At 35.0% G+C, this 24,410-nt stretch overlaps 2 protein-coding genes across 2 annotated transcripts in view; both read right to left on the reverse strand.

Moving 5' to 3' along the window:
• Positions 1-24,410, reverse strand: part of LOC147078030 (putative RNA-binding protein EIF1AD) — a 125,282-nt gene that overhangs the window by 99,830 nt on the left and 1,042 nt on the right. The window lies entirely within an intron of this gene.
• The window catches only part of PolG1 (DNA polymerase gamma, catalytic subunit tam), a 70,266-nt gene that overhangs the window by 44,974 nt on the left and 882 nt on the right, over positions 1-24,410 (reverse strand). The window contains exons 2-14 of the mRNA XM_085961131.1: positions 23,347-23,542; positions 21,935-22,095; positions 19,000-19,214; positions 17,734-18,096; positions 15,459-16,105; positions 13,044-13,277; positions 11,818-12,048; positions 9,700-9,875; positions 9,392-9,515; positions 9,129-9,309; positions 5,810-6,169; positions 3,221-3,398; positions 1,726-1,842 (exon numbers count right to left, since the gene is read on the reverse strand). Of these exons, the coding sequence (XP_085817257.1) occupies positions 1,726-1,842; positions 3,221-3,398; positions 5,810-6,169; positions 9,129-9,309; positions 9,392-9,515; positions 9,700-9,875; positions 11,818-12,048; positions 13,044-13,277; positions 15,459-16,105; positions 17,734-18,096; positions 19,000-19,214; positions 21,935-22,095; positions 23,347-23,542 (3,183 nt within the window). The remainder of the gene's footprint in view (positions 1-1,725; positions 1,843-3,220; positions 3,399-5,809; positions 6,170-9,128; positions 9,310-9,391; positions 9,516-9,699; positions 9,876-11,817; positions 12,049-13,043; positions 13,278-15,458; positions 16,106-17,733; positions 18,097-18,999; positions 19,215-21,934; positions 22,096-23,346; positions 23,543-24,410) is intronic.

The raw sequence follows: 24,410 nt of genomic DNA on the forward strand, positions 1-24,410 counted from the left end.
ACATCAAATAAGGTGTGTACATTAGTTTTTTATAATTGTTTTCATTTGGTTTTGTATTTTGTCATACTAAAATGTATGATTTCCAAATGTCGTAAATCTGCGACACCACGCAGTAACATACAAAATTTAATGATATTTTCAAAAAATAATTTTTTCATTATTTTTCCATCATTTACAAGGCATTTTGACACCAAGAAAAAATAAAATTTTTCAAAAAAAAAAAATCATGCAGTAAAGGGATAACATGATGAATAAATGCTATAATGCAAATCTGTACACTTTTTTGTTTATTTTTTTGATTGAAAATACGTTTTCACATTTTTATTTTATTTAATGTAGCTTGTAACTCCTGAAAAAAAAATTGAAAAAAAAAATGAAATATAGGGATGGGTTTGAAGTCCCACATATAAACTAATGAAAGCATAAAAAAATAGGTATCAAAGTAGCCCCACCCCATGGTGTGACTTTGATAGGGTACATTTTATTTTTTATTTCAATATGTGTTCATTAAAATTTCAATTTAATATTATTATTCGGTTGGTATTTATAATGCAATATTTACATTATTTTTTCAGTCTATTCCTATAGTCGGTTTTCAAAATATCGTAAATATAAAATCAAAATCGATCAAAGTCACCCCACTTTACGGTATTCTAAAAGTTTCAAATTTCTAGCTAGTCGGGAAGTTAGTTAAAAATCGATTGCAAGATTTGTACCGGACAAAGAACCACCGGACAAATAAGAATACGAGCTAAGAAAAACGTTGTAAAAAGTACGAGAGCCTCAGAGTAATGATATATAGAGAGCGCCTATTTTTCGGCAAAATGAAGCCTAGTTTTTTGAGTATACACACAGTAGAAGCTCAATTTTATTATTATCAACTTATACCATCGTGTTGCTTCTCAGTACGGCTACCAAATTTAAACGTAGTTAACCATAATAATAAATGTTCTACTAAAATAACTAAAAATAAATACCATTAACTTTATATTTAACACAAACACAATTAATTTCAGCAACACGTCATGCTCACAGTTTTTTAATGAATGTAATCAGTCAAATCCATATTTACCTACTGGCTACGTTTTCAAAAACTATTTAATTCAGCCATAGAAATTCTATCTTACTCTAAGTCTAACGCATAGGGCGGAGATATAAGCGTGCGGAATGCTTACTCACTCACACTCATGGTTCGTTTTTATACCAAATTAATAGGTTTTAATTTATTTTTTCGTTGAAAATTATTTTTTATTACAATAAGATGTTTAATTTCAAAAAAAAATATTTTTCCTTGTGTGGTATATAGTTTGTATGATAAAAATCATTCAAATTCGGTCAATATCACTGAAATTAAAATAGCAAAAAAATCTTTATTTTTCCAAATATCAATAAAGTATGAGGTCCATCCAATCAATAGGGCATACTATTTTCAATAATTATTTCCTACAATATATATCTCTGAAATTCTAAAATAAATATTAAACCATGTGCAAGTCATGGTGCAAGAATACTTAATTTTTAAAAAAAGTTCAGAAGAGTGCTGCGTATAAAGTTTTAGAGAAATATTTTTTTTACTACCTAGTAACTACCTTTCACAGTGTATGGAAAATTAGGAAGGAAAACCATAATGAAAACAAGTTTACAACGTCGTGTCACGACCTATCTATGGTGGGCTTTGGTTCCGGCATAAAAATGTTATTAACAGAAGAAAAAAAAGTAACTTACTTTTTGGCACAAAATGCTCTCGTGTAGAGGTTGGTCACATGCAAGGCGAGAGCTACTTGATATTTGTATTTCTCTGGCACCAAGTATCTCACTTCATCATGGAAACTCAAGCAAAACCTATAAATAAAATAGGAAAATGTAGTTTTTTAAGTGATATTTCTAAATCTCTTGTGCTCTAGAATATTTTGCTTAGGGACTCCAAGTGTGTTGCTAGTGTGCCAAAAATTCCAAGCAAATACTCAGTATCAGCATTGTGCAATCGTGAGGGGTTCAATAAATAGGCTATCACGACTGAATGAATATCTCACTCCGCTTTTATCTTGATCGTGCAACTGTCACTCCATATCAGTCGCTCAGTATCGCCGAGCCTCGAGCTATATATCTCACTCGTTTTTATATATCGTATTATTGTCTTTATGTACCTATGTAAACTGCACTTCTTAATATGTAAATAAACTACGCAATCGCAATTTCAAACCACGCTTCAGTCTTCACTCCTCCTCCATCATCAATACCAACACACGTAACTGAAGATTTTTTCGACTAAATCAGTAAAAAAATAAAAACAAAATGGAGAACCCAAATGGATGTCAATGCAGTGCTTCGTCTCTCCGAAACAATACAGAAGCTATCAAACATTCTTATCAACTTTAACTACCAAAGATGCTGCAGCAGATTTCTCACTATTATTTAAAACTAGCTTTCTCAAAATTTTCAGAAGTACAGTGGATCCCCAATCTACCGTTCCCGCACGGATCGTTCATTTTTGAAGTCCCGCCAAACACCCATAAGAACAATGTTAAATAATCCCGCTTTAACCGTTCCCCGATTTATCGTTTTCCTCGATCTATCATCTAAATATTATGGTTCCGTCACAAATATTATCCTGATTGATCGTTTTTGTTGAATATTTTTCATTTCGTTTTCGTAGAATTGTTTATGATACAGACCTTTCAGTCGTGTCGCTTTGTTTGCACAGGTCGGTCGGCGCTCAGGCTTGCTTCGCATCTCGTATCACGAATTTTTATAAGACGCTATCATGAAGAAAACTAGAACTCTTAAATTCAGGAGAAAAATGAGTTTTTTTTTTAAACTTATATATCCCGCATTTATCGTTTTTTTTAGGATCCCTTGAAAACCGTAGAATCGGGGTTTCACTGTACTTCATACATAGGTATTATTAACAATAAATTTACTTTTCTTCTACTTAAATTTACTTCTGATTATTTCCATTAACAATCATTTTAAACGTTAGATATTATAATATAAGATCTAAAAACTAATAAACAAAATACTATATTAATAATAAGTTCTTCCTGCATAAACGGTTCCTGAAATAATTCTCCTATTTTTACCAGGTTTAAAAAGGTTGGGAAACACTGTATACTTACAATCTTCAATGTGCTGATGCATGATCACAATGATGATTGGTATCTAAGCTGTGATGACTGTTCTGAAAAGAAAGTTAAAATATAATTGCAATGATTATCCTCACCTCGCTTTTGACTTTGTCATCCAAGCCATGGAGACCAACATGAGGTGAAGAAAATCAACAGCTCCAGATTGCACCACCCAATTAACGGCTGTTGGCAGATGCTTGTTCTTCAGGTCTTCAGTCATCAAGGCTCGTGTCAAACGACAACCCAGGAAAGGGGTTCTAGGCTCATCACTACCTGTGGACAAAGGTCGTAATCAATAATGTAGTCAAATTCAATCCAAATACATGCAATTAATGCAACACATTAAAACATTGAATAAATCTTTGATATTGCATTACTATAATAATATATAGGTAAAATTTGTTCTTCCTTGTTCGAAATGAAAAAGCAATTTTGACAAATCCTTAGGTTAACTGATGGCCAAGAACTTCATGCAATGTGTCGTTATTTTGTTGAATTTCATGATTCAGGTGTTCATGACTTTTTATTGTTTTGTATTGGTCTAAATCAAGGGTAGTCAACCTGGTCCCTACCGCCCACTAGTGGATGTTCCAGCTTTCATGGTGGGCGGTAGGGGTTTTAAAAACATTTTCATTATGTAGGGGAGACCGGGGACAATAGAAACAAGGGACGATAGAAACAGTGGCTATAGCAGCCGATTCACATGTCTAAATCACGTGAGTGTTTGCCAAACTAAGTGTCATTGGAGCTTCTGCCGCTCAGCAGTCGTCCGTTGAGCGCAGTCCAGAGCGGACCTGTATACCTCGCAAAAACGTTATTCCCACCATTAAAGTAATATTTTGCGTTTATCGAAAAAGTGTGACTGAAGATACAAAAACGTTAGTCAGATGATTTCAATTATATAAATATATTTATTTGTCTATTAACTTTAGGTGGAATAGCTTACATTATTGCAATTGATCGTTGTTTACAAAATACTTAATGGTTTTAAAAAAAAAATGGTGCGGGGCAATAGAAACAATCTAAGGTGGGGACGTAAGAAACATATTTTTACTGTTAGTCCAGTGCATCGATTGTCATGGTTCGTCACACGAGGCATGCACTCAACAAAAATTTAACTATACATGTCACAATTGCTTATCAGAATCAATTTTTACCGCTACTTATATTTTACTATTACCTTTTAGTCTCGTTACTATTACTTACCAACTACCTACTTAGTTTAATATTACTTATTGTGTTGTTACAATATTTTTTCTATTTTTTCAACGTTTACTTTAATCTATATATATAAAACATTCAGCATTCGACCCTTCGATATTGGATAAATAACCATTTTTATTTATCTAGAAACACTAAAAATAATCTATATATTTAAAACAAAGTCGGGTTAGTTACACCATTTATAACTCAAGAACGGCTGGACCGATTTTTATAATCTTTGATTTGTTGGATTTGTCTCCGCCCCGAATAGCAGAATAACTATTAAAACATCGGATGAATCACGGAAAAAATAAATTATGAAGAAAATTCATTTTCTCATACATTTTGTATCGAACGGCTTTTGACTGATATCGATGAATTTAAAAGATGGAGCTCGCGCATACGAAAACAAAAGAAAATCACAAAAAATTTTTATCCGTATACAACGCCATCTCTGATACATGACAGAAACAATAAACAAACAAACAAAAGAAAGTATGAACATGGCGTTTTTGACAGTTGATTCAGTTCAGCCTCAGATAATACCGAAAGACTTTGTAAACGCCACATCGTGGAATGAATGACGCTTTTAATCGAGAATTGGAACGTGAACGTGAATATAATCGAGATGCATTGAACCTATCGGTTCGATCGAATGTACCAATGTTGAACCCCCAACAGAAGGAAGTGTACGATACGTTAATGAAGGCAATTGATGATGGAAATGGTGGTTTATTTTTTCTCAATGCGCCTGGTGGAACTGGGAAAACATTTCTCATGTCATTGATTTTTGCCACTGTTCGTGCGAGATCCGAAATTTCTGTAGCAGTTGCTTCTTCTGGGATAGCGGCCACGTTGTTAGAAGGATGCCGAACGGCTCATTCAACGTTGAAATTGCCGTTAAACCTTCAAACAACTGAAACACCGACAAGCAGTATTGAGAAACACTCAGCAATGGCCAAAGTTTTGGTAGCAAGTAAAATCATCACCTGAGATGAATGCACAATGGCGCACAAATGCGCATTGGCAGCACTCAATCGAACTATGAAAGATCTGCGCAATGACTCAAGAAGTTTTGGTGGCGCAATGATTATACTATCTGGCAATTTCCGCCAAACACTACCAGTCATTCCAAGATCGACCGCTGCCGATGAAATGAACGCTTGCCTCAAATCATACATTGCTGTAACTCTGCTTTATAAATTTTATAAAGTAAAGTTACTTCTCTACTTTACTACCAACAGAGATACAACAGTGGGCGGTAGGTATAAAAAGGTAGACTACCCCTGGTCTAAATATTTCCATCTCTAATCGTTTACTCGCTCTAATACTAAAAAGCCATACAACAAACAGCTGTATAGTAAGGTACAAGTAGTTTGGTTACTTTGATTTTGAAATAATATCTAATTTTATCAGCCGATTTTGCAAATATAAGAATATTGTTAAGTGTTAAATGAAATTTTTTTTAATCTATTAATTACCTGCAATTTTTTCAAGCATATTGAACATATCGGACTCTGTCCCTCCAGCCCATTTAGGTTTCTCGAACATCTCATCGATAGTCATCCCGTTGACCTTCGCTACCCTCGAGGCCTGGTAAGCGACCATAACAGTCGGATGAGACATGCTAGTCTGATCGTTTCCGGATCCAACTTGATAAGCTGATGGTTCAGCAAACAATTCATCACCAAAAACCCTCTCAATGTACTCCGGTTTAAGCCGGTAGTATCTTCGACCTTTTGTTGTCGTGAACATTTTAGTAGCTTTGCTTTTCGCGTCTCCGTCTGACATTGCAGGGTTGAACTGTTTGAGAAGACGCTCAGCAAAGTTTTGCCCAGCACCTAAAATATAAACGTAGAATTGAATTAAGAATACAAATTACAGATGGTATTGATTAGTTTTTAAAATTCAATTAAACCTTGCGTAAAGTAAGCCATAATACAATACTCTCTCTGTAATCCGCCACCCCAAAACCAGACAAGTGCACAATTAGTTAATGCGGCGGATTATAGTGCATACATACAAAATATGGTAAAAATTAAAACAGGTATTTCGTTAAAACAGTTTTTTTTTTTTTAGAAATTCGTACTGCCAGCCAATTTTTACTAGGTGGACACTTGTAGGCAAGCTATTTTCGGAATAAAATCCTTAAAAATATGAAATAGGAACAGAATGATGAATATTTGTGAAAACTTACCTACACAACATGTTTATTGAGTTTATCGTGAATATTTTCACACTAAAATGATAAATATTGTTTAGAAAATATACACAGAATGTTTATTCAGAAGTTATGACGTTTACAAGAACCCGCAAGTTAACTCGTCCGTGGCCTGACGCGACATACATGCTTTGGCGAGTTAACTCGTCCATGGCATGGATCAGTATCACGGATGAAACAGTAAATCACTTGATACAACCAGTTGTTCAGTGAGGCAGATATTCTTGAATGGCTTAGGATTCCTGGCTTTCGCTATGACCAAAAGTTTCAGTTTGTGTGTCCCGGTTGCATTGGAGCATGGCATAATTGTGATGCGGTCTTTGGGCACTTTCCTCCCTGGTACATTACTTTCTTCGCGATGAACATATGTTTTACGAAGGAGAAGTTTCCAAAATAAACTATATTATACTTGTATACTTGTACGCAGCGGACTACTGAAATTGACAATCGAATACCGGCGAATTATAGAGCTTGATTTTGTGCTTTCAACTATTAAAAATAACGGCGGATTATAGTAGTTGTCGGATAATCGAACGGCGGATTACTGAGTGTACTGTACATAGATATCAGATAAAAAATAATCTATATAATATCTAAAATTATGCCATTAAATCATCCTTAATTTTAGAGACTTTATAGATAGAAGAATATTTTTTATCTATTATAGTTTGGTTAGGCAGGGTTTAATTGAATTTTAAAAACCACCTGCAATTTATATTATTATGAAAACAAATAAGTATGACTGACAAAGTGTGCATTATTTTTGTCGGATCTCCTCAACCCAGTGGCGAAGGGTGGAGGTAGGCCGACAAGATCAGATATAAATGATACATACAGTAAAACCTCGTTAATACGAATTCCATGGGACCGAAAATCGACAAAAATTCGAATTACGAAATATGAAATGTATGGGGGGAAAATATAAAAATTTTGAAATTATTTATTTTTTGATTTTCATTAATTTTGTTTCCGATCATAGATGTACCAACTGAATTGGGTCATAAAATGTCAGGATCATTTTTATTACCTTCATAAAATAAGTAATTTTTGATGTTTTAAGAAAAGTCTGTCACAATTTTCAATGACTAGCTCATGAAATAATGTACTTTATTACGATTTATTGAATATTTTTATATGCCGGGACTCTGAAATTAATTTCAAATTACGAAATTCGAATTATAGGTATGGTTTTATATGAAAATAATGTTCAAGAGACTTTTTTTTCGGGAAAATTTCGAATTACGGCAAATTTTGAATTATCAGTGTTCTTACTAACTAGGTTTTACTGTACTAAACGTATTTGTTTTCATTCAACTAAGGCTACAATGTACAGATGGTGTTTGTTAGTTTTTTAAATTTAATTGTACACTGCCTAATCCAAGCCAAAGTAGATAATAATAAAAAAATATTTGTTTATCTTTATTTTAGATATTTTATAGATGAAAGAATATTTTTTATCGATCATGATTTGGTGTAGGCAGGGCCTAATGAAGTTTAAAAAACTAACGAACACCATCTCTAATACATAATATTCTTATTTCAATGAAAACAAATAATTATGACTGAAAAAGTGTGTGAACTATTTTGTCGAATCGCCCATAGCATACCTTAACTACTATGGTTTGGTTTAATTGAATTTTAAAAACTAATAAACACTATCGATACATTGTAGTCTTAGTTCAATGAAAACAAATACGTTTGACTGACAAACTTTAGTATATTGCACTATGTATGTCAGATCTTAAGAGCCTACCTCCACCCTTCACCATTGCCACAACTTACCTCTACTATTACGGTTTGCTCAAGACATGGCTTGATTGAATTTTAAAAACCAACCGATACCATTTGCAATTTGTATTCTTAATTCAATGAAAACAAATAAGGCCTTCTGCTAACGAGAATACTCAAAAAGACAAGACTGAAACTAAAATTCCAGCCAGTATCTAGTTAGTGTATTTCAATGGCGGCTCGCTTACGGCAAAATTGGAATCTCTCAGTTTCAAAACGTTCACTACTAAACTGAAGAGATGCGGCATGCTAGTCTCCCAGTCTCCCATAAAACAGTAGTGCCAATAACAGTAGATTTAATGAAAAATCATATTTTCATACCAAAATTGGTAGCACTGATGAACTGAACAAGCAATAACAAGTCAAGACATCAAAAGTTAAGGATGAGCGAACCGAATTTAAATTTAAAATTAGTGGCAGAAGTTGAGAAATACTCATGCCTGTATAATTACAGGCTGCCAGAATATTCCCGTCAAGATATTACGGAAAAAGCTTAGAATGAAGTAGGAAAGATAATGGGTTTGACAGTTTGAGGTTATGAGATTATTATTGCAACTGGATTTCAGTAGCGCCAGTCATTGACCAGTTTATGAGTTCCATCAGCAATCAGTTTGTCGGATTTTAGTTTCTCCATGAGCAAAAGGCCTAAGTATGACTGAAAAAGTTAAGTGTGCATTATTTATATTGAATCTCCACAGCCTATCTCTACCCTTCGCCATTGTTATTTTCTCTTGCTTTTGTGTTAAATTTTTGTTACAAACATAATATTAAAGCGTCTTCTATTGACTTACCATAGATTCGGGCATAATTGATAACTTTTGCATGGTCTCTCGTTACGTTGGCAGTTTTGGCGGTGTGGCTGTGCATATCAGTGCCAGCCGCTTTTGAACCAGCAAGAGTCATCCATCCAAAAGGAGTTGCACCGTGTAGACCAAACTGAGAGTCTCCAAGCACAGCGGCTATCCATAATTCCTAGACATAAGAGAATATTAAAAACTTGCAATACATACTGTTATTATGATTTGATGAAATTATAAAAATGTATGTTCATTACCTGCGAGTCAACATCCGCCCCAACAAATCGGTATCCGGGTGGACTCTGAATCATTGCTCTTAGTTCTGAACCGATTCTTTCTTTGTGGGCGTTACTGGCAGTCATCCAAGTAGGTTCCATAGCCCTAAAGATATTATTGAAGATTATTCATTGAATCAAAATCATGAGAAACATTAGCAACACAGCAAACAAACAACATTGGCAATACGTCCTGTAATGGATTCAAAACGTCACAAGCATCAAAGACACGATTATATCATTATCATCCAATATAAACGTTGAATACCAGAAAAACTGTTGAGCATTACCTTCTAGTGAGAGTTCCACACACGACAACCTGAGGCAAAATGGCTCCGTACTTCTTTGCATAAGCAGTCACCATATGTGGAGGAAGATCATGGTCTGTAAGCCACATCACCTTCTGGTGTCTTATTCTGTCACGGTTGTTACGCCAGTATGATAGCATTCGAGCAGCTGTAAGAACCTAAAGAATTTAAAATATCGTATAATATAACAATCAATATATGACTTCAAAAAAACTTCACAAGGTGTAAGACAGTAGCGAAGGGTGGAGGTAGGCTGTTATGATCCTCCATAAAAAGTGCACATTAAACTTTGCTAGTTATATGTATTTGTTTTTATTGAACTAAGAATACACTTTACAGATGGTGTTGATTAGTTTTTAAAAATCAATTAAGCCCTACCTAAACCAAACCATAATAGTTTTGGTATATTTTGGGCGATATGACAAAATTGTGCAGACTTTTATATTCATACTTACATAATTATTTTCGTTAGATTAAGAATACATATTACAAATATTGCTGGTTCATTTTTGTAAATTCATCATGCCCTGCCTTAACCAAACTACAATAGATAAAAAAATATTATTCCATCTATAAAACATCCAATTTTATGTATGATTTAATTGTATAATTTTAGATATTTATAGATAGCCGAGTATATTTTTTGGCATGGTTATCGCAGGGTTTAATTGAATTTTAAAAACTAACTAGTTAACACCATTTGTAAATCATAGTCTTATTTCAATGAAAACAAATACGTATGACTGACAAAGTTTAATGTGCACTATTTATGGTGGATCTTAACAGCCTACATCCACCCTTCGCCACTGGTGTAAGACCATATATCTATGGGGAAGAAGTATAGCACCTCCAGCCTTATTGAAAAAATCTCATTTCACGTCATCTATTATACCTTGCGCATTGGTATTCCATGAGTCTCTTAAGTCGCATTTAGACCAAGCAGAATTTAGAAATTATCTTTACATAAATGCTTTTTGTTGTGCGAGCATAAGAATATCGCTGGAGTGGGGGAAGAACAAACATTCACTCGCTTGGTCTAAATGCGGCTTTACTCTTGGCCCACTTAAGAAACATTCAAAAACTGCAATTATATGAATAATGTCTGGTTGAGCCAAATTATGGTCGCATTCATCCTTAGTCCTCCCTTACTCAAATTCCCATATTTAGTATTGTTACAAGACCAGACGATAAGCAATTATGGGTCAAAGACCGTGATTGCAAACAACAGCTAAATCCAAATAGCGGACGCTAGCAGTCTTCTGATAGCTTACCGTCACTAGTAATTCAATTGATAATACAGACTGATTCAGAAGTAGTTCGTCAGCTTGATATAGTATGACCGTCGTATACTTCTGAATACCTGCCAAGCTGTGATACCGGCTCTCATTATTCATATCACCAATCATCATCATTCATCAACTTCATAAATCATCCATAAAACAGTGTACCGTCAAGTGCCGCGCACCGGGTGAGCCAAACAAATAATAACACGCGAGTGACAGTGCAACCAGACCACGGAGCCATCATCAACATCATACAAGGTCAGTGACTGGCATCCTGTTAAATCGCCCCCACCCCTAGATCCGGAATCCACATCATCCTTCAAATTACACAGTCCACTGCTAAAAGCGCCACCAATGTCTTTCTTTTATTTCATATTTTGTAACAGCTGATTGGGCTCAAAATTAGTTTCTAAATTAGGATATTCCTGCAGAAATCTGGCTGCCTGGCAGTATGGTCTCCCCAACGGACCCAAGGAACTGAGAAATAATGGGAACTGAAATACTTAAAGGGTGTGGAGTAACAGGCAACCAATCTCAAATGTATAAGAATATGGGATAAACTTAAACACATGTTAAGAATACGCTTGTCCTTCGTTTTGACAACTGCTCTCGGTTTATGCACGGTTTATGCTGCTCAGTTTATGCTCATTCAATATTGGTGTATTGTATTTGAAGGTTGCAACAAACACTATTGCACGTCTATAATATATGGTTCATTTTCGTAGGACACTCACACATTCAAAACCCTGCGTAAAATGTAGTGTATTGAGGTATTGCCAATCGGAATTCTATTTATTAATCTGTTCTGCGGTCTCACCTTTTCAGCTTCCATCCCGGTTCCGGCCAGCACATTCTCGCTGAACTTATTGATGAAATCTTTGGCAAGGGGGTTCCCGACTCTTTTACCGACTCCATCTTTGTGAGCAAGCCTCATAAAATAGCAACAGCCTGCGAGGACCACTCCGGACCAGACACCAGTGCCGGTGTAAGCACCTCCTGTTTTATCTTCTTGCTTTCTCGCGTAATAATCGCGCTTTCCGATCTCTTGCTACAATCAAACATCACAATATCTATTATAGTCTAACCGTTAGTCAGTTAGCTAAATCATATATGGTGTCCCAATCTCTTGACATACATGATATGCAATATCCATCAAGCATCAATCACGTATTTTAAATATTAATTCCTGACACTGTCCTTTAATAACTGGTTTTTTCTCAATTGATGTCATTAACACAAATCGAAAACACTAAAAATTACAAATTTAAATATTATGTAGGTACCACTAACACTTGTAAAATGTTATATCATATTGACAAATGTTGATATTGGATACCACATGGTATTAAACTAAATTCTTATTGACCATTGAGTGAGGGAAAGTCAAAAGCGGGACAGCATGTTTATTCCAGTTAACTGCCACCCTAATTCAGATCGAGTGTTTTATTTTCTATGAGAAATATGATCAGTGACTAGTTAGTACACAGAAAAACTGAGTGTTTTTTGATAATTTTGGTGACATTGGCACTTGAATACGCATGACATTATTACACTACTTAATTTCCAATGACCATGTCAATTTTCCCGATGGGAAATAACATATTAAATTAGAATGAAAAGTAATTAATGACACATTGGCCCTGAATACATGAATATTTTCACATTAGTCATTAAATCTTAACTGGTTCTATGCCTTCAGCGAGTTTTCTCGCTCTATGAGGCCGTGATCGACAAGCCGCACATCCGACTTTAAACTCAAATTATGTACTAGCCACGGTAGAATAATTTGCATAATCTAAAAAATTAAACACACAGTGACATCTGCTTGAATAATTATAAAATACTAAGGCACAAATTATCAATATTACAGCGATTTTAGTAAGAACTTCACCCCACACTCAACGTTGTCGTTAAAAATCTGCAGCTTGTCAGATACAGCCAAATATCGTAAGGCATAGAAAATGTTAAGTTCACACATATACATAAAATATGACTAAGCATTTGGTCGACATTAAGCCATTCAAAAGAGATCAAATCACTTACTTCAACATCTTTCCACAAATGTCCAAGCACTCCTTTACTCTGTGTCTCATTGGCTTCCAAATTTTCACACTCCAGTACCGGGCAGCTCCGAATGAGGTTCTCGAACGGTACCATCGAATCGTCCCCATCGTCTGGCCTCTCGTTCTTGAAGGGCACAATGAAACCCCAACCCTCACCTCGGATATAATGCAATGGATACCCTTCCCATGTGAGGGAGAGGAGTTTAGGGGTTACCTGTAATTAAATTGATTGTCAAAATTGTGTTTTTTTAAATAATAAGAAACTAACAATTAAATAACAAAATCTAAATATATAGGTAATGATTTGCGCTAATTCGATGAATGAAACATAACAGTCACCACTGATAATAATCTGAAAGAAATTTTATCAGTATCGGAAACAATGTTACAAAATTGCAACAAAAAAGTTTTTTTGTTTTTTTTTGTCATACATTTTGTATTCCATAATTCGAATTTTTAACAATTTTCAGTCCCATTGATTTCAAATTCACAGGGTTTTACTGTATTGCAGAAATTATCTGCTTACCATTATTTCTCACATACCAGTTTAGTACATAGTTGACAAATGTTGGCTTAGCCCCAAGGTGTGACCAAAGATGTTGATTTTCAGAGTTTGTATAAAAATTATGGTTCTTTAATTGCCATCAAAAATGAACTTCAAGAAAACAAAACTATTACTAATATCAAAAATAGTGACACCAAACACAAGTTTTGCCATTAACAGCGAGCCAATTGAACGTGTGACCCATTATAAATATTTAAGTACATGGGTCAATGAGAACTGGAACCAGTCTCAGGAAATAAAAACTAGAATTGAGATCGCAAGGAGTGCCTTTCTCAAAATGAGACGCCTCCTTAGCAATCGAGACCTTAACCTAGGTCTGAGACTGCATATGGTACGTTGTTATGTTCTCTCAATTCTGTTTTATGATATGGAAGTATGGACGCTACATCAAGAGATATCACGGAGAGTTGAAGCTTTCGAGATCTGGCTGTATAGACGCATCCTCAAAATTCCTTGGACTGACCGGGTGACAAATGTTGAAGTTCTCAATCGATTGGGAAAGGATCGAGGAGTTCTGCGTAGCAACAAAACCAAGAAACTACAGTACCTCGGCCACATTATGAGAGGAAAAAAGTACAGCATTCCCCAACTTGTCATTCAAAAAAAGATCGATGGTGAGCGGAGCAGAGGACGATGCCACATTTCGTGGCTTAAGAACCTACGTGTGTGATACGAGTGCGGCTCCACTGAACTGTTCCGGGTAGTAAATGACAAAGCTAAGATCGCCTTGATGGTGGCCGACTTCCGCTAGGGGATGGCACAATAAGAATTGCCATCATTTTCACACGTCTAGACTCCATCTCTATACAAGACGATCTTCTTCAACATAATTATTCTATTGCGATACAGTAGCCTGTCAACTGACTATGTATGAAATGAAACTCTGTACAATCATCTACAGTAAAACCTCGTTAATAAGAACACGGATAATTCGAAATTCGCCGTAATTCGAAATTTTCGCGAAAAAAAAGTCCCTTAAACATTATTTTCATATAAAACCATACCTTTAATTCGAATTTCGTAATTTGAAATGATTTCAGAGCCCTGGCATATAAAAATATTCAATAAATCGTAAAAAAGTACACTATTTCATGAGCCAGTCATTGAAAATTGTGACAGACTTTTCTTAAAACATCATACATTACTTATTTTACAGTAATAAAAATAATCCTGACATTTTATGACCCATTAACACACACGGAACCGGAAATTTGGTAGGCACATGTATGATCGTAAACAATATTAATGAAAATCAAAAAAAAAAATTCTAAATTTTTATATTTCCCCCCATACATTTCATAATTCGTAATTCGATTTTTTTTTCGATTTTCGGTCCCGTGGAATTCCTATTAACGAGGTTTTTCTGTAAATGAGAAACAAAAAAAAGCGTATGTCTACATATCGACTGCTTAATCTCTATTTGGACAAATTTGTTCAGGAAGGAGAATAAACATAATACATAATTTGACTATCGAGGGGAATTTAACAATAATTCTAAAAATACACTTGGAATAATTTTTTTTTTTTAAATAAGCTGCACTATGAATTAATACACTATTTTAGCTTCCCTTTTACATAATATAAAGAAAATTTATAGAAAGAGCGAGGTTGTTCCATTTACGATGGAAATTTGGCACCTGCAGTTGGCTGTTTGGTGTGAAGAACGATAACACATTTATTTATAGATTAAGGAGTTTGAAATTTTGCATGAGCATAGAAAACATGCTTTATAACAAAATGCCATCAAAATCTCATTTTTATTCAAAAGTACAATTGGCTAGATTGCAGATTAAGCCGTAATATTATGAATGAACACAAAAAATAACATACCTGCATACCAGTCCCGATACTTTGGGGTCCCGGAACCCAATTCTCATCAGAATCAGCCTTCGTACACATCTTCCGGTACCACGCCGGATACCCTGGCAGGAGGGGTCTCTTAATCGGTAGATGTTGCGCATGATCGAATAGATATGCAAACTTTTTCTCCAGAGGATCCGGTAAGTTATCAACTGAATTATCACCTTTATTACCAACAGCAGAATTACTTTTATTGTTATAGATTACTCCATCAGGCATTTTTTGCAGCAAAAATTCTCCTTTATAATCGAAAGCACCGTGAATATTATCACAACTATCTTTGGCATTATTTAATTGTTCAAAGTTTTCAAAACATATCTGATTCATGGTTAAACCTTCCTCTGTAATAACCTCGTCTGTCTCTTCAGATTGTGCGGCACCTTTCTTCTTTCTGGGTTTTCTTATTATGATTTTGTTCATTTTCAATTTCTGCTTCGACCAGTCTTGGTCCCACATCCACAGGTCGTTGGAGTATTGCTCGTCGTGCATCAGCTTGCAGGCTTTCTCTGCTTTCCTGGCCAGAAGAAATTTTGATTCGAGTTCGACGTCCTTGTAGGTTAAGTCAGCCGAGTTTATGTACTCCTTCCAGTTGGAATTCACAGGCAAGTACGCGGTTCCTGAAATATTTGAATACATTATTACTATTGATCTACTGGTCCTAAGTATTGAACCGAAACTTAAAATGCAAGCTGTACAAAACACTACATATTAAGATTAGTGGTCATGTATGGTAAACCTAGTGCATGATCAAAAACATGGAAAGAGAGCTGCAGGCCTATTCTAACATATCACTTAAGAGCGTACATCAGTGAAATTTATAACATAATTTTCAACAGTAGGTGCGACGAAATTTCTCACTAATCGCCAATCGGAGACCGACATTCGAGGTGCACGTTGATTTGTTTTGTCATGGCGTTGGATGAAAATATTCTTAAATCGTGTAAAGATGACTAAAAAACTTCACGTATGTACTTAAAAAAGAAAACATGTCAATGAATATACTATTATTATTAGTAATATAACAATAAACATAACATTAAATGGACGCATGTTGGATTTTATGACAAATTATATTTCCTTCGGCACGCGTCATTTGCACAATCCGCGCATCACCTAGCCACGATCTTTTTAGACCATGCCTCAACTGAAGTATAGCCTTAACATCCAAAAAGAGCTAATTGTAATAAATATATCACATTCATCACTTCACGTATTCTGGCGGTTAATTAAGTAAAAAAGTTAACTCTCTGAACTGTCAAAAGGTCATATCTTTTAACAGCCCCTCTCTTGACCGTGCTAACTTTGAGAACGAGACAGAGTACGTCAATTTTAAATATTGAGAATTGATATGCAAGATTCGACTGTTGTATTGCAATTGCAATGACATGACTAATAAAATTGTAGGTTATGTTGATACGTCTGATGTGTCAATACAAAATTCTTGTTTTCGGCTCATTACTGACTAGATGGCGCTGGTTCGGCTTTATCCGCTTGTGTTCGGTCTTATCCGCTTGAGTTCGGCAGCACGAACATATCCGAATTTGACCGACATGTCTATCAACCTAAATTTTCGCCGTATTTGAATTAGAGATAACCGCCGATAACTGTTTTGTTTATGAATACCTTCCGTGATAATTTGGACCAATGAAAATAACGGAAACGTGATAACTGTAAAGAATAGACCTGCTGGGCTCATTTGAGCGAAGCGTGCTGTAAGGTATCTTCCAATCCATCAACGACACATAGTATGGGTGAAGATAGAAATATACCTAATGAGCTATAATTTTACTATTCATAACACGCATTATTCTAAAACTACTAGATATTAAGTACTAAAAAAATTTTGTAAGTGTAAGTGAATTTTAGGGAAAATCTGAAAACAGCTGTGACAGTTTTCCATGGACAAACTATACACCCACAAGTATAAATTGTCCACTGAGTGAGGGCGCCATATGCTACCATTTGACATATTATTCAATACTTTTATATTGTGCTGAGCTTAGTTCCAAATTAGAACACCTGACGATTTATGATGGTATATCTATAGGTACGCGAGTAATATATTTTAAATGGTAAAAATAAATCTAAAATGGTACCAATAACGTAACTAGTTCTTAGCACTATTTTTATAATGGTTTGGAAATGCATGTTTCATTATTTTAACAAGAAGATGGCATTCATAATTCATTGTTTTTCGATATATCATGTTATGATTTTTCAATGTAGGTATAATAGGTTTTCTCACCGAGTTCAAGCATTCCAGCCATGGTGACAGGATGCGGAAACCGCTCCTTGAAGAGTGGGTAAAGATTCCTGAGAACGTTTGATGTGGCTATCACGTCACCGGCGCAGTACACCATCAGAGTTTGGAAACTATCCCTCACTTCTTCCAAACTGCCTTCCACAAAGACATTCCGAGACTCCTTCGATATGGTTTTACCGCAGTACAGCTTGTGTACCGCGGCGAGGCTATTGAGTGAGCTGATCTCCATCCAATCCAGGTCGTTAGGGTCAATCTCCTTGTCTTTGGATTTTAAGATGGCCCGTTGGTAGCTGGTGACACCGCTGACACACACGTGCATTGACATTGTGTCCATGAATCGGCATCCTGTAACAAAGAAAGCCTAAATTATAATCTATTCTTTGTAATAATTGTATTCTACAAACTCCGGCAACATGTGCAAGAGTTTCAATTTGTAGATATCAACAGTTGTTTCAGGTAATGAACTGATTTATCACAACATTTACTTCCCAATTTTATTTATTCTAGATGACATTCTACGGTCTAAAACGATAAAAAGGAAAAAAGAGAATCTTGCTCCATGTCAGCAATTGTCAATCAGGGCTCAATCAAACAAAACATAGGCAACTCAGGAGACTTTACGAAAGCTCGGAAAAAATTAAAACAAGTATAATTTACAGTTTTATTACCGATACAACAATTTGATCATTTTGAAAAATGAAGAACATTCATTAAATATTTGCATGATGGCTTTATGTAATTAAAAAACTTTGTCATAAAGCAATTTACGTGGTGAGATTTAAATGAAGACAAAGTTATATATAATGAAAAATTACAGGTGTAATAGCGCCTGCATACGTGCTTGGATTTATTTGCAGCAATAGTGAGTATTTTAAACTATCGTGACAATAACTATTTACACGTAAAAATGCTGACTGTCTCTCCAATGTCATTGCTCCAGCTTCAAGCAAGACGCGATGTTGTCATTTTCTGGTACTATTTGACATGTCGTAAAAATCGGTTAATTTAAAATGTGTCTCTATACGTCGTTCTACTTCGCAGGAACAGATCAAAAGAATCCCAACTGTCGCATGAAAATTCAGAAGCTTCCGAACACCACATGCATGCAATCTTGCAACTTGCATGACAATACGTGTTTACACTTGCATTTTCGTGTTATGACCGCGATTATACGTAAATCCATGCTCGTGTAAACGGGGTATTATTCTATGAGGTAGTTAACTACTATAAATAAAATCTAATATTTACCCGTTCTTTCGATCCAATACTGTTCCTTGATTCTGGCTCTGTCATAGGAAACATTGTGCCCGACTACAAGTTTAGGCTTCAGGGAGTCTACAGAAAGATTATATCCTTGACATTCTGGACCACTCTCCAATGGAATTAGCTCATCCAGTCCTTGATGGAAAGAATCACGAGGCTTAGCACTGCCATCTATTAACGCTTGGCTCACCCAACCATACCTATAAAAGTCAGTTTAAATTATATTATTGTGAAAGGTTTAGAATCTTATCTGTGGATTAGGATTTTTGAGGAATCACTGACTATGACTGACTCCAGATAAGTAAGGAAAAGAATTATGACCATACATAGTAGTATTAACGCCCACAATGGCTGCGCGGCTTAAGCGCAGCCCTATAGCGTCGTGGCTCCCAGGTTCAAATCCTAAGTCTGTCAAGTACACATATTGTTTTATGTATGAGTCAGAGTATAGACCTAATAGGTTGAGCAAGTGGCTGACATACATTTCTCGTAAAATCAAAATCTATTAATACAAACCTCCACTCTGTGGGGGTCTAGGACGATTTGGCACCGGACAACTGGACGCCACGGAATTCGAAAATAAATAGACGTTAGGTACTTATAGGTAACTATGCAGACGTAAACAATGATTTAATCGTGCATATGTTTAAGTTCCAACGAAAAAAGTGTTTTTTATTTTATATAAAGCCTTAGGCATGGTAATTCTCAATCCGTGATAAAGAATACATTATGTTAAGAGTAAAATGAATTCAAACTACTAAGTAGTAGATAGAAACTGATTAAAATACCTCGTCTACACGTGTCTACGACAGTGCGGCGTCCAATTGTCCGGAGGCCAGTCGTCCCATTCCCCTCTGTGGAGGCCCATATGATCTTATTAGGATTGGACATGATTGGGGGAGTAGTATTTAACCATTAGCAAAAAATATTGAAACATCTTCAGTGTTGCATATGGCATGAATTACATTTTAAGATGGTCAAGCTCTTATATCCCAGGTGCCTGCATGATAACTTTTACAGCGCAAAGAACATCAATATCCCTCGTATATTTTGACAAAGCATTGTTAGGTATGGTAACCAATAGAATGTTATTTTTTGCAATTAATTTGAAAAAACAATACCATTTTATTTTTATATTTATATCTGATGCGATGTTGTATTATTTATATAAAAGTTTCATAAAATCTCCATAGGTGTCCATACATAAGCCCCGTCCAGCGTAGGCGCGTTCGGCGGAGCGTTGAGCGGCGCGCGCAACTCAAACGTATAACAAAAAAAAGACATTGTCTAAGAACATTTTCACACACGTTTATACGTTTGAGTTGCCGCAGCTACGCCGAACGCGCGTACGCTGGACCAGCACTTACAGTTGATAAAATGACCATTCTTCTTTACCTGACTAGAACTACACTATTAGAGCGAAATGCACAATCTAAGATTTCGATCCTAAGGATAAGTCGCCGAAAAGCATGACTTAACTATAGACAATCCTGAGTATAGAGTTAAGGAATCCTTAACCATAGACTACTTTTGTTATGAACACGCCCTCTTCTGTATTACCATTTACCACTGACAGCTGATGTCAAAATAAATTCGCATGTCTATAAAACAGTCCATACACTCAAATTCATTTAACAATGTATCTCAATATGGATATTGATAGTGTTAATTCGTTTGGCATGTACTTGGAGAATATTATTTTACTTTTATACGCCAGCCCGCAGAAATACAAAATGCCAAGTGAAGAATGACACTTGACGCTAATGTTACCATGTTAAAAAAGTATCTTGCGGTGCCTGTGGAATCACATATAATGAATTATAACGGAAACATAAGAGTATTATAATTAAATATTAATATGTATTTATAGTTATTGCATTTATAAAATGTAGTTGTCATATTTTTGTCATCGTTTAACAATTATAAAATAATTTACCTAAATTATAGGAAAGAGAATTTTTAAATATGGTATTATTTTCAATAGAAATGATCTTAACTAAGGACAATGTTTCTGCATAGTGTTTTCTGCTAAGGAAATTTTAGTTATAACAAATGTTTCTGCATTCCGCTCTTAGTAAACAACAATGAACCTTAAAATATTTATTAAGTTATGTTAGAAATACAATTTAGTATATAAAGTAACTCCGATATTGTTTTCAAGGGCGAGGATAAACATACATTGTCTTTTAGCCTTTCTAATGCATCATACTGTGTAAAAATGGTATGTTTTTTAAAGGTTAAATCACAGTACAAATAAATGTCATGATGCGAAATTGTTTGTTGTTATTTAAATATGTAACCCTCAAATTGATTTTACGATTGGTGGCTCTCTGCCTAATGGTAGTTAACCAGAGGAGAGGAGGTTACAATATTTATATTTGTAAATCTATAGAACTGACGTTTAGACTGTGGAACTCTCCACAAAAGCGAGAATGAAGTCATTTAGCTTCTACAATTTTGGGTTGTTAATAACTCCTTTTGGCTATGCACCGATGATCATTCCAAAACCGCTGCAGGGCATATATTCTATACACAAGGCTGCTATCGGCGGCTATTGAGGGTAGTTTATCATATATATCGCACCGTGAGTGTAAAACCAAGGCATCTACAAAAGACATATTTTGGATATACTAGGGTTTGAAGTCTTCATTTTGTTAGAAGAAATAGAGTTTAGAGACCATAATATTTGGTTTATAACTACATTATATTGCATGTTCTTTCAGTTACTTCACTATTACATTATTAAGTTCACGACTGTTGCAGTTGTTTTGCATTTGATCTCGAAATTGAAAAATATGCAGATGCCTTGGTTTTACACTCACGGTGCGATATGTGTTGAGGTATTATAATTGTTAATCGAAGTTTGTTAACTAACACAGCTAATAAATAACCAAATCATAGACTACAAAGTTAAAGTTACCAATGTGTTGGGCTTACAGCGCACGCAAGTGTGGGATTAGTTCCGGCATGCATGCACACCTCCACGTCAAAGACCAAAGCATCTTCCGGAGGGAACGGGACAGGTGTCCCTTCATTACTTAAACTATCGTACTGATGCCATCCAGGTTTAAATTCCCAATACTAAAAAAGACAAATACAGTAAAACTTTCATTATTCATTAATAATAATAATTTAATCATTAATTTTCCTATTAGTTTTGTATGATTATAAGAAAAATGTATGATTTCAAAAAATATGTAATGAAAGTGAATATATAGTATGACGAATCGTCATTCCTCATTCGTCTGAATTATCGAGGTTACCCATACTAAGTATTTGTGGCCCAATAAACTTATTCCAAAAAACTTGTGATGATATCATCGCGAGTCGATGTTCTGTGCGCTCGCCAGTTGGTAGACTTTCAACACTATTGACATTAAATGCGCACGAACGAAATAGCACTTGAATATAGGTATATTTTAATTTATTAGTCTATTGCGTTCGAATGTATGAATAATAATAGATCATATATTTTGTGTCTCAGCACAGTAGTGAGATGACGCACAGGCTTAGGCTTGTTATATACCGCTCAAAACATGTTTAAAATTAAAAAAAATCACTGTTATTCATTTTTGTTAACAATAATATTGTAACCTAACAGAAAAACAACTCATAAATTTAAAATTTTATAATAAATAGAACTTTGCGACAAGCGGAGCTCAGCGTATTTTTAGCGATTATATTGAAGCCGATACACAGTCTGAGTTCCCTGAGCCGATACGTATTTTAAAATACTAATAATATGGAGTTGGTTTTAGTTTCAGTTGAGTATGAAACTTTTGTCGCCAAACTATTTATATAGTATTCCAAATACTAGTATTTTGGAACAAGTTTATATACTAAGTATTTTTTTATACTGGTAGTAAGTATACTGAGTCTTCAAAATTGACCAGTTTTCCCATCTCTAGTGTCCGCCACACACACTCATATTTTGCAAGGTAAAACATATCTAAATATATTAATATGGCAACATTATAAAACCCTATAAATTAAAAAACTCGTTTTTTTACGATATTACTATGGCAGTATGACATGCTGCAGATTTTGAACGACACATGTAGAATGTAGAGCGAAGCTCTTACTAAAATCGCTGTAATATCGATAATTTGTGGCTTAGTATTTCATAATTATTCAAACAGATGTCACTCTGTGTTTAATTTTTTAGATTATGAAAATCAATTGACAGGGGCTAGTAATTTGAGTTTAAAGCCGGACGCGATAACTCGCAAAGTTTGTATGTGATCACGGCCTCATAGAGCAAGAAAATTCACTGAAAGCATAGAATCGGTTAAAATAAGCTTGTTTATATATTTAAACACTGCATTTACTTACCTTTGGCATTGACGGGATGGCATGTTTCAGAAGACTCTCAATTAACAATCTGTAAGGTTGACTTTGTTTTTCGCCAATGTTATAAAAATGTTCCAATATATTGGCACCTTCTAGCTTTGGCAGTTTAAAGTTCACATCTGGCAATAATGGGCAATCATCGGTTTTCATTCCATGAGTTCGTAGAGCTTGACGACACCTTAATTTAAGTTTGTTAGAACATTTAACTATACATTCATGACAGCTTATAAAGTATGTTATTTACATAAACAAAAAAAAATGAATTGGTCAAAAAAAACGTGTGTTTCAAAGATGAGTGTAAAGACAAAAACATCAAAAATAAATGTTATGAAAAATAATTATATATAATCGGTTGACCTGCTGGACTACAATTGGATAAAGCACCAGAATCGAGCAATAATATTGTGCAATTTAGATAAGAATAACTTGGAGATTGGAGAATAAGGGTCAAGGTAGCAGTGACGTCCCGTGGGGGTAGGCAGATTGAGCGTCGCTTGGGGGCGGCAGTTGCTCGAAGGGCGGAAAATCGAGGAGAATCATTAGGTATATATAAAAATAGGTACCTAAACTTAGTAATAACGGGAATATCTTTTCATTAAAAAATGAGCTCACAGGTTGGAAACAAAATGTATTAATTAAAATGAAAGGTTTAACAGGAATGTAATTTTTTTTTCGAGTTTGCGATGCCTAGTTTACTTCCGTTGTTCTTGGACGTCACGTCCTTGATGACCAGCAATGACACGTGCAGATTTGCGAATTATATTTTAATTATATGGTAGGTACATAATAACCTAATAAATTTATCCAAATATTTTTGCCAGTCACTCGCGAGTTTTGAAAGTTGTCAGATGTATTTTTAAATGTATCTGAAACCGTGGACCCGCAATATTATCTACTGAAGTAGAGATGGCATTTAAATTAAATTTAGCGGTATATATTTTGTTACTAATGGATCCATACAACACATTTCTTAGATATTGGAGTCATGAAATGATGGTAAAAAATACTGTATAAAAATGGGGCGGCATATTGGCGCTGCTTAGGGG

Source organism: Rhyacophila brunnea, unplaced genomic scaffold (genome assembly GCF_057557595.1).
Source record: "Rhyacophila brunnea isolate RB1 unplaced genomic scaffold, BYU_Rbru_1.0 scaffold_12, whole genome shotgun sequence".
Classification (NCBI taxonomy): Eukaryota; Metazoa; Arthropoda; class Insecta; order Trichoptera; family Rhyacophilidae; genus Rhyacophila; species Rhyacophila brunnea.